The 11,857-nt window shown below is 42.2% G+C and overlaps 1 protein-coding gene across 1 annotated transcript in view; it reads right to left on the bottom strand.

The window, feature by feature from the left end:
- LAMA3 (laminin, alpha 3) overlaps positions 1 to 11,857 on the bottom strand; it is a 93,046-nt gene that overhangs the window by 17,560 nt on the left and 63,629 nt on the right. The window contains exons 29-33 of the mRNA XM_008576644.1: positions 9,066 to 9,183; positions 8,552 to 8,692; positions 6,119 to 6,258; positions 4,988 to 5,119; positions 3,555 to 3,708 (exon numbers count right to left, since the gene is read on the bottom strand). Coding sequence (XP_008574866.1) covers positions 3,555 to 3,708; positions 4,988 to 5,119; positions 6,119 to 6,258; positions 8,552 to 8,692; positions 9,066 to 9,183 — 685 coding nt within the window. The remainder of the gene's footprint in view (positions 1 to 3,554; positions 3,709 to 4,987; positions 5,120 to 6,118; positions 6,259 to 8,551; positions 8,693 to 9,065; positions 9,184 to 11,857) is intronic.

Raw genomic sequence — 11,857 nt, 5'->3', positions numbered from 1 at the left:
CCCCCCCCCCCCCCCCAGCCAATGAATCTCAAGGAGAAGTTGGGGGCAGGGCTTCTGATAAACGTTTCCATACTAACAGAGAAACCCAGGCAGAATCAGTGCTTCTTGTGTTGGAGCTTGTCCAGTGAGGATGTATTTCTCAGAACCACGCAGGATAGATCAAAGACGGCTGTGGGGAAGCAGAGCTGGGTCCTGAAGGGCCAGGTCCCAAGCCCTACCTATCCCTGAACTGCTCATTATGTGAGATGATGATTATTGTCGTTTAAGCCATTTTGCAACAAGTTGTCTGGAGCTGGCAGCTAAAGGCTTCCCAACAGATCCAAATTCCTTCAAGATCAGGTTTTCCTCCCCAGCCCGATTCCTGGGTATGGAGCTCAGAATGCAAACTTGATATCCGTTCTCTAAAACATTCTATGCTTGCACATTGCTGAATGGAGCTGTGCAAACATTCCCACCAGGAAAGTAAGTGAATTACTTAAATCACAGCCAGATCTTGATCCTACTGAGATGAGAACCCAACTTGGGATTTCCTGCCTGGGACTCACACCAGCGGGCCTCATTCAAAGAGTCTTCTTTGTATGTCAAAGCACTAGCATCAAGATTAACAGTTTTGAAAAATAAACCTACCTCTTGTTTAAAAAAAAAAAAAAAAAGATTAACAAGTCTTTGCCACCAAGACTGCCTTGATTCTCTTCATGGCATCATCGTCCTTCAAGCATCCAGGCTCAGAATCTTGGTCATGATGGACACCCACCTCCCCTGCCTCTTAATCCAGTCAGTCTTCATGTCCTACTGTTCCCCTCTGGCATATTTTGCTTTCACTCTTTTCCTTTTCATTTCTAGTGCCTCTGCCCTGAAAGTAAGCCTGACTCTCTTGCCTGGACTATTGCAGTAGCTTGCCAGTTTGACTCATTGTCTCCAGAACTTTCCTACATCAAACTATCCCACAGGCTGCTGCCAGTTTAATAATATTTAAACTTTTAAATGACTTAAAGCATTCCTTTCAATGGCTTTACATTGACTGAAAAATGTAAAGAAAAATGTCCAAATTACATAGGTCATACAGGGCTTGCCTGATCTGGCTCCAGTGTGTGATTCTGAGCTACTGACCCCTAGTCTCCTTTCTCCACCAAATTTCCCACTGTTCATTGAGGTTTCCAAGCCCACAGAGGCCATGTGGTGTGTCTGGAAAAGCACATTCTTTGGGATGCTACAGCCCTCAGTGTGAATTATGACTCTACTATTTGCTAACTGCTCTTGGGCAAGTTCTTGTTAAACCTCTCTGAGACTCAACTTCCTGACCTGTAAAGCTGGCATTTCATTCTGCTCTCAGAGGGCCATGGTGAGAAATGAGAGAGACAGTATGAAAACTAGCGAGGATCAGAGCAAATGCATGCAAAGTGCCTCGCACCTTCAAGTTCCACCCATATCCCGCTGCCCAGCTTTGGGCTTGTGCTCATACAGCAGCAATACTCTGTTTCCTGAACTTGACCCTTACTCCAGACCCAGCTCCTGGAGAACCCCCTGATTCCTGTGGTAGGAAAATTCCTGCTGCACCACTAAATGAAAGAGGCATATTATATCTCTTTCATCTAGGTTCCTATTAGTGTGCATAGTAATAATAACTAATATTGACTGCATGCTCACTATGTGCCAGGCACTTTTCTAAGTGTTTTGTGTTTATTACCTCATTTAATCCTCACAACATCATGAGATATTACCATTATTTATCTTCATTTACATTGGAGAAAAATACACCCACAGATAGTTTAAATAATCATTCAAGATCACACACACAGTAGGTGATAAAGCCCGACACAAAGCCCAGAAGTCTGACCCCAAAGCCTAGTACTTAACCATTAAGCTATGTTGCATTCTCTCTGCTAGTGGAGACAGAACTAATTTCTTATTCTATCTAATCTGGGGACCTGCACAGAACAGGGGGGAAATTAAATAGTGGATTCACTGACATCTCCCCCTCCAAAAGCCCCAGTCCCACCCTATTTGCCAAGGCCCACTCAGAGACACCTGAAAGACTCCCACCAACTCTCTCCATCTGGATGTCCTGCAGGCACCTGTCACTCAATAGGCCACAAACTTCATTCATTCTCTTCCCCTCCAAATATGTTTTTCTCCTATCTCCATGGAGATCTCAACAGCATCTCCATCCATCCAACAACCCAGACTGGATGCCTCAGAATTATTTTAACTCCTGCCTCTTGCTTGCCTCCCAAATTCAATTACTGTCTGAATCCTGTATATTCTATCTTCTACACAGCTTTTAATCCATTTCCTTCTCTTTGGTTCTACTATCACTATGCTAACCTAGTCTCTCAGTAACTCTCAGCCTTACGATGACAAAATGAATATATGATGACTTCATTTCTGATGAGGCAATTCTAAAAATGTTCTTTTCATAATGGTAAAATGACAAACCTTTGGGATTTATGGAGTATATTTCTTCTTAAGAGCGGAAAACATTTTTATTATGGATTATCTGTTCACCCTCCCCCAGATCACTGAGCAGCAGGGAAATATTAGTAACGAGCAGCATGTGGTTGACGTTAAGAGAAAAGTGTGCTGAGCAAGGGACGCTGCACTTCAGGGGGCACAGACTCCTGGCCTGGAAATCCACCTCCACCTTCCAGCTGTGGGAGTCTGGGCAACCTGCTTATCTTTCTAAACCACAGCATCCTTTTCTATAAGATGCAGCTAGCAATAGTACTTACTTCAGAAGGTTATTCAAGGATTTAGTGAGAAAACCCACTTGGAGGGCGTTGTGTAAAGCCTGGCTATTGGGGATGCTCAGTGTTATCCATTAATCTTATAAAATATGACCCCCGACCTGGGAGGTCACACTGTTGACCTCAGGCAGGGCAAGGAATTCCTTAAGTCCTACCCCCGTGTCCAATTCATAACAATGCTTCGCTCGTCCACAGAAGGAGTTCCTTTCCTTTCAGTCTAGCTCAGTGCTGCACATAAGAATCACCTGGGGAGCTTTACAGACTGCTGGTGCCTGGGCCCACTCCAAGAGCTCTGATTCATTGGGTCGGATGCAGCCTGAGCACTGGGACTGTAAAGCTCCCCAGGTGTTTCTCATGTGCAGTCAAGGTTAAACCACCCTCGTTTCGACCAGGCTTGGGTGCAGGTGTCCACCCAGTCATAGGAGTTGCTTCAGAGCAGAGGGGGCTTCTGTGGGTAGGAGAAGGGGCATGGCCCTTGTATTCTAGAGAAAATCACTGGACCTGCAGGAGACACAGCGGAAGTGTGAAAGGAGCAAGACATCAGCTACAGAAATTTAGAACCTAAGTCAAGGTTCTATTTGTTCTGTGACTGCAAAATTTGCCAATTTTTCATCAAGATACAAAATAAAAGCTAAAAGACAGCCACTTTGACATTTTGGTGTGATTCAACTGTTGATGGCATGTTAATGCCACTTCATGGAGGCACTGACCACCATGGGATCAGGTGATCCCGTCCCACCATCTCCCACAGGTAGGCTCAGAGACTCCTCTGGGGAGAAGTGAAACCCAGGGTAACATTTTGACACTTACCTGGTTGATATTGAAAGTCTTGGCCTTGTTAAACCTTGTAGAACCTTTGAGCAACATTAGAAAAGGAGGTTTGTTTAAACTGCAATCTCCCAGGGACACGTCTCTTTTGGTAGATTTACTAGCCAAATCTAGGACTTCAGGACTCTGTGATAACCTGGAAACGAGGGCAAAATGGAAGCTGCTGGAAAACTCTGACACATGGAGGAAGACCCAATGGTAGAGAGAGCTCATTTCAAAAATCCACATTCTTACTGTCGTGGTTCCTAGGTAATCTTTCATTTCTCACTATATTTCATATCTAGAAGCCAGCAGAAGGGTTTGAGAAACTTTTAGTGAGTTGGATTGTGGCAGGATTGTGGCAGGATTGTGGGAGGGCCAGAATACTATAGTTCTTTCCTTGGAATGGATGTCATATAGAAATATGAAAATAAAATATGCACAGAGGGGAAAGATGGGCACTAGATGGTAAAAAATGATGGTAAGACATCAAGAAACCTCAGAGGGGAGTTAATGGAAGGATTTATCTACCTACATTTGAGTAGGAAAATCTCACAGACATATTTGCTTTATTTCATGACTGCTGTCTGAGACTTACATTGGCAGAAAGCTGGTGCTAACTACCTCGTGTCTTCTCCATCACTCCCACTTCCTGCTCCAATCACTGAACTAGATGTTCAAGGAAAATGTTTCAGCAACCAGGAGGGGAATAAGAACCTGGAGCCTCAGCCTGGCCAAAGAGGTCAGTGCCCAGATAGATGGGAGGGATGATGGCACCATTATGGCAGCTGGAAAGTTCCAGCCTAAGCTTCATGGATAGCACCCAACCCTCCCTGTGACCTAAGGAAGAGTACACCTATTATTTAAAAATGATCATTTTGTATCGAAAGAAAAGATTTACACACTTGCATTGAGGCACCAAGCTCTACTCTCTCTACTAAAAGTCAAATTCCATGTTGCGGTGACATGGTTTCCTAGCACTGCACTGATCCATGCAATTCCTTGGCCTTGAAAAACAGTTAGCTCACCTGGTTAGAATGCAGCCTTGTAAGACCAAGGTCAAGAGTTTGGTTCCCTATAGCCAGCCAGCAACTGTGGCAAGCTGGGTAAATCTAATTGTACAATCTTGATTAAAATGAAATAAAGTTTCCGTGCAAATATTTTTCAGGGCCATAGTCTGAAAGATCACTTTAACTAGACATATTCCAAGGTTTTGTGCCAAACCTCTTCCTTCAAAAGGAGGAGGGGCTCAGGAGTTTTTTGCTGGTTTGTTTTTTAGTGTGTATATCTTGCTAAAGAGGGTGTTTTGAAAGCTTGTATTAGGAGAGCCTCATGCAGCATCTGCTGACATGTGACTTTGCTAAGGGGGCCAGTGAGATGCCCTTTATGCGAGCAGGCTGTTCTCATCAGTCACCCACAGAGGAAAGATCACCCACCTCTGGATAAAAACATTGCTGATACAACCCTCAAAATGACTCCCGCCCAGACGTAGAGATTGCAGGGAATTTGCAAAGCCTTGAAGCCTTTGGTTGTTTCTCAGAGGCCCGTCATCAATGAGAAGCCGGAGTCTGAAAGAGAAGGGAAGCAAACCAGGGTGAGAACTGCTGGGAAAAGGCTTTTGCCATATGGGCAATTTATTGTCTTTGACCTGGCTCAATAGCTGTTAGCTGAAATAACTAGTAAAACTAGACTTATTTCTTTTTTTTTTTTTTTCCTTTTTGTCTTTTTTTGTGTCTGGCAACGGATCGCAACCCGCAGTGTTGCGCCCGGACCGGACCGGGACCGGCAACGGGATCGCAACCCTCGGTGTTGCTCCCACACCTCGCTCAGCCAGTGAGCGGGAACCGGTCTGTATGTGGGATCCGAACCCTCGGTGGGAGCGCCACCACGCTCCCAAGCAGCGCACTGTAGCATGCGCCACCGGGCCAGCCCGAAACTAGACTTATTTCTAAAGAGCATTTAATTTTTTTTCTTTTTGCACATAATATTTTTATTAGAGTATTGCAAATGAACAGAAACTGCAGATATTGTAAGTGTTCAGCTCAGTGAATTTTTGCAACATAAATACACCAACATAACCAGTGCCTAGATGAAGAAACGGAACAGATGAGCATCCTAGAAACCCATCTTGTGCTCCATTTTAGTCTCCAACATCCTTCTCTCTCCAAAGGTAACCACTCTCTGGAATTCTGATAGAATAGATTAGTTTTGCCTGTTTTTGAACTTTATATTAATGAAATCATGGGGGATGAACTCTTTTACGTGTGACTTCTTTTGCTCCACATCATGTTTGTAAGGTTTGTCCACATCATCATATATAGTTCTAGATCCTTCTTTTTCATGGCTATATAGTATTCCATTTTGAATACACCATTATTTATTTATCCATCCAACTGTTGATTTATTTTTTTAATGAGGAACTTAATATAGAACAAAGAAGGCAGCCAAGACTTACTAGTAAAATAGTTTCAGCATCAAGGACAAATATTTTGTTAGCGGATAACAGAAAATTCCATTAAGCTAAAGTAAAACTCCCACGGCTCTGGCAGAAGCACCATTACACTCACCCAGAGTTGTCACTTATCACAGACACATAGTGCAGTAGACCATCCATGTACGTCTGTGGAGACTTAAAAATTGGGCTGCTGCTGTCCCTGGTGCTCAATTCAATGTGACCATCTTCCAGTGTGACCTGCAGGCTACTTGTCTGAAATCACCATAGAATATACCCATCAACACTTAATTTGCACTTAAAGATTTTATGGATGTATCAATACTGAATTTATGACCAAAACCATGTATGAAACAGTCAGGATGTTCTGACCCAAATGTTCTGAGTTTGCCATTTTGATCCAAAGATTATTTTTTAATATTTTGACTCTATGTTTATGAATATAAAAACCTTACGCAAATTATTTCAGCACTGATGAATGTGTCAAAATCATTTTTCTGGACCTACATTTATTAAGCCAATTTAATTTCTCAATCAGTTATACAAACCAGTTAAACTATTTCTGAATGTTTCTATTTTTACTTTTATTTTGCTGAAGTTATTTCCACCAGGATCAATTCCCTTCTGAATAAATTTTACAGCAAAGACTTGATTCATCAACTTTTTTTCATATAAGAGTATAACAATGATTTCTTCTCTTTAGTCATTATGAATTTTTTATTTTATGGTCATTATTTCTAGAAGTCCAATTTTCCATGTCAAACTCTGCAGATCTAAATTTTGACAAGATGAGTTGACTCTTCCTATTATTTATTAAAAATGTGCCATTTCAGCAGTTATTTCAGTTTTGTTCATGTTTTTTCCTACCAAGTAAAATTTCTACGGTTTTCAACAAAATGTGATTCTTTGGTGAGCTTTTAGTCTAACACAATTTTTACAGTGTGTGGTTACAGCCTTTGTTGGTTTTAATTTGTGTTGATTTTTTTAAAAAAATTGGCAATACTCATTATGAATTGGATAGAAGAATGCTAATTTATATATATTTCTTAGCTAACCTAACCCATTATGAAATTGAGGGCAATGTCCCTAGGATATTTCTAAGACTCCTCCATTATCCAGGATTGATCTAATCTTTTGCTAACCCAGTTCTTCCACCTGCTTTTGATCATTTTGCGTATTATGTACTAAGTGTTCCTACATGTGACAGAGGAAACAAGAGTTAAGCGTCAAAACAGCTAGGTCAAAACATACTGCCCTGGGCCGGCCCGGTGGCGCACTGGAGAGTGCGCCGCTTGGGAGTGCGGCAGCGCTCCCGCCACGGGTTCGGATCCCATGTGGAGACCAGTTCCCGCTCACTGGCTGAGCGTGGTGCGGGCGCAACACTGAGGGTAGCGATCCCGTTGCCGGTCCCCGGTACGGGCGCGACACCGAGGGTTGCGATCCCGTTGCCGGTCCCCGGTACGGGCGCGACACCGAGGGTTGCGATCCCGTTGCCGGTCCCCGGTACGGGCGCGACACCGAGGGTTGCGATCCCGTTGCCGGTCCCCGGTACGGGCGCGACACCGAGGGTTGCGATCCCGTTGCCGGTCCCCGGTACGGGCGCGACACCGAGGGTTGCGATCCCGTTACCGGTCAGTAAAAAAGACAAAAAAAAGGAATAAAAAAAAAAAACAACATACTGCCTTGATGGAAAAGCCACCCCCACAGTCTAAGTGCTGGTATGTGCTTCTCTAGGATTAGTTTTTTAAAAAAATGATCTCAAAAGGCTGGTGAGCAAGATATCAAGACAGGAGAGGCCTTCCTGATACCGTATAGCCACAGAGTCATCTACCATCTGTTCTTTTAAGAGATACTAGACGCTGTTGTGTTCTGCAATCCTAAAGAAACAAATCCAAAATGACAGTATTCTACCTCTACTCCTGTTTTAAAATTCCACTCCATCCACAAGGGGATTTCTAAGTATTAGTTGACTTCTATACCCATATAACCACACTAGCTAAATCCTCTTCAGTTATAGAGGGTACCTCCTTGAGAAGAGAATTTCTGTGGCTCTGTTGCACATGAGGAAAGAGCAAAGGATTTTTTTTCTTCTATTCCCCAGGTGTAATTATTGTCCAACTAGCTACTGCAGAAAAGGCATCTGGAGAGCTATTATTTGTATAATCAAAAGGAATAATAGGGATACATTCTGATTTCTTTCCCTTAGATCTAAAAAACTTTACATTATTACTTATAACAGTTATAATTCACCTTAACTCATAAAATATACATGAGAAAAATGAAAATGAATCCATATATGCACACAAATTTAGTTCTGTAAATTATAACATACTTTCTAAACCTGATTTCTTTTAGGGAAAGATGGGGAATAACTTTCATTGTTTTCAGGATAGGAAATAATTTTCATGGTTGAACCATACCGTAGCATTTATTGTGATGATAGACAAAATGCCCAACTACATTACCTTCAAAAATCTCTCTATTGTTTTTGACATCAAACTTTGAGTCAGGTTTAAATCTTGTTCAATATTAATGCATTATTTCATACCCGTGTCTGATGATTTAATAATATGCCACTGGGCTGAAATGTCTGAAACCCAAATGAAGCCTGGAAGTGGCTGGGCATTGGGAAGTCCAAATTAGTGAAACTGAGTTGTCCTCCTCTGGAGAAGGAGGCAGATCGCACAAGCTGAAAGGCAAACATGGAATAAATTACTGTCACTGTAATCATTTCATGGCTGAAATACGGTATCTTACTCTATGTCACTTCACCCGAACCAATCAATGTGATTTAAGCCTCAGAAAGAGAGTTTGCTTTTAAGTATAATAAGTTACCAATCATCTGTAAGATTTTGTGTGTATACTTGGTATTCCTACTTTCCTGTGAATTTAATATGCAAACCTGAAAAGGTTCTGTACCTTACAAGTACTTGGGAAGTGTATATGAGCTAGTTCACTAAAATACTGTGTGCTGCCAGAAAAAAGTCAAAAGTTGATGTGTAAATGGGTATGATGGGTTTATTGGAAGCATTCCTTTGCAAGGTTCTGAACCCTTCTCTTACCTTCCAGTCTTCTGCGCACTTTTTGGTGACTCCCACAGTATCATTCAATCTAACAACACCACTGGTTTTCTTCAAATTTTTCATGCAGCCTCGGAAAGCAGGTGTAGTAATGTTAAACCTGATCAGGGATACAAAAATGAAGAGATGGATCATGAGATCCATGAGATTCCTATAATACTACTCATCTGATGATGCTGGGAAAATCTACTTCCTCTCTGTATGGGTCTGCATTCCCAGATTTAAATTAAAAAAGCAGATACTAATGTTGACAGAATGGTCACTGTCCCCAAAAGGTATGGAGACATAGCAGATGCATGATATCTACAACTGTCTATCCCCAGCCCCCAGAGTCATGCATTGCATGGTGCATAGGTGTGTGGTACTATATATAATATAAATATATTAACAAATTAATAGTTTATAAGAACCTGGAATGCTCTAGATAACTATTTGCTCTTTTTTTTTTTTTCCCCCCTGTTTACTCTTAAGTTTAGCCACTGTAAATTCAGAAAAAAACTAAGTGTTACTTTTTGGTTCTATTCAATTATGAAAAATGTGGCTTGACTTAATGCCAAACTGAAACAATGGAAAGTGTTGTTTGGGTTCATATGCTATGTCTACCACCTCCTGATTGTGCAACCTGGACAATGGGTTCTTGTGAGGATTAAACAAGTAAAGACACAGGAAGAGCTTGGAACAGTGCATGGCAAAAGGGCATGAGCGCTCACAAAATAGAGCTGCTCTAGAGCTGTGGGCTTGGGAGCCAGGCTGCCTAGGTTCACATCCTGCTCCTGCTGCTTCAGCAGGCAGCTGAACTTCTCTGTGATTCTCTTTCTTCTTTTATACAATGGGAATATGTTCATCTGTTTCATAGGGTTGTCATGAGTTTTAAAAAGTTAACCTGCGTAACACACTCAAACGGTGCTTGGTACAATGCAAGGACTCAATGTGAGATGGTAGGGTTAATAACTATCCCCATATGGCTGCCATTATTATGAAATAGCCATTTCAAAAGCAGCTCTTCCTGCGTGGTGCCTTGGTAGTTCCCCTTTGATTTGACTTCTGGGTCTGTCTGGAGCTGAATTCACAGAAAGCATCAACACACATGAACTGACTGATGTCCAGGCAAATATTTGTGTTTCTTAAACAAATGATCTACTAAGAAAACCCAAAGCTGATTTCATTATAATTCCCTAAGGCAGCTCACTTTGCTAAATGGAAAGGTGTCTGCATTCATTTTAATCCAATTCATTATAAACAGTTGAGCTACATGTAATATGCATAAAATTAACTTTCATTAAAAGGAAAAGGAAGAAACAAATTCTCACTGGCATTGCAGCATAAGCTTAATTATTTTATAAAGATGGCTTTTTGCCTCAGAAGAGGAGGAAAGTTTATTTTAATTCCTGGAGCTTGTCTATTTATACATATTTTTAGATCGACTCCCTCTTGGGTTTCAACAGTCTCTTGGACATCAAGATGCCCTGATGTCTCCCTCTCTTAATAGGATGTGGGTCAAAAGAAGGGGGAAGTGGCAGAAAAGGAAAAGAAGGGAAAGAAAGGCGGTTAATAGATACACAGCACCTATTTTGCTCAAGGTAATATTACTTCATTCTTACAATAACCTCAAAATTGTGATTATTTCCTCATTTGGAAGTGATCATGACTTCTTCCTGCAGAGCAAGTTATTTACAGCAGAGGTGTTAAAATGGAAGATTTATTTCCATTAGTCCTTGGGTTTCTTGCTACCCTGGCTTTCCCCAGAGTAGACTTGCACATTTACTCCAGGATACAGGGCCTCAACGTGCTTGCTAAAGGAATGTGATTGCGTGGGGGTGTAAGTTGCTGTACTGATGAGTTCCTGTGCTGGGGAATGTAATGTATACTCTGGGCCAATCTGTCCACAGATGCTTAGCCAGCTCCGTGGCTGTGTAGGCAGATTTCAGAGAGCAATAAGAATAAAATGTAATCCTAAACTCACTGTTGGGTACTTAGTAAATGTTCAGTAGATCCTTGACTGATTTTTACTTTTCAAATTATTTTCATTTTAATCTTTTATTACTATACTCTGTCACACAATGGTGCAGGTCCTCAGGAAAAATTTCCTTGTTGGTGTCAGACCTTCTGGCATTACCAGGAATAATTTGCTCTTCTCCTGGGAAGCAGATGGGATTAACAGACTGTGATTTCTGACTATAATCTTTTTTTTTTTTTGTCTTTTTCCGTGTTCGGCAACGGATCGCAACCCTCAGTGTTGCCCCTGTACTGGACCGGGGACCGGCAACGGGACTGCAACCCTCGGTGCTGCGCCCGCACCTCGCTCAGCCAGTGAGCGGGAACCGGTCTGTATGTGGGATCCGAACCCTCGGGCGGGAGCGCCGCCGCGCTTCCCAAGTGGCGCACTATCTAGTGCGCCACCGGGCCGGCCCTCTGACTATAATCTTAAACAAGTCATTCCAATATCTGGGTCCCCATTCCCAGAAGATACACTACAGTGAGAGGAGAAAACACAAAACACCCACAAAATCCCTTGAGCAAAGCTGTTGACTGATTACACGAGCTCGCTTTGTGCCACACTGGGTCTGAGCACTTGGTCTATAAGGGTTTTCCATTGATGCCAGGGATCGGGACACCTCCCTCATTTGGAAGAGTTGCCTGGTTGCCCCTACAGAGCTAAATTGCTAATTGATGATGATATTAAATATTAACATCATCTCTTTGGTTCTCACATCTTCACTTATAAAATTCAGGGGTTACATACCAGGATCTGCAAGGTCCCTTCCAGTTCAAAC

This window comes from Galeopterus variegatus, unplaced genomic scaffold (genome assembly GCF_000696425.1).
Source record: "Galeopterus variegatus unplaced genomic scaffold, G_variegatus-3.0.2 Scaffold1383, whole genome shotgun sequence".
Classification (NCBI taxonomy): Eukaryota; Metazoa; Chordata; class Mammalia; order Dermoptera; family Cynocephalidae; genus Galeopterus; species Galeopterus variegatus.
This window is presented reverse-complemented; position numbering and strand designations above follow the sequence as displayed.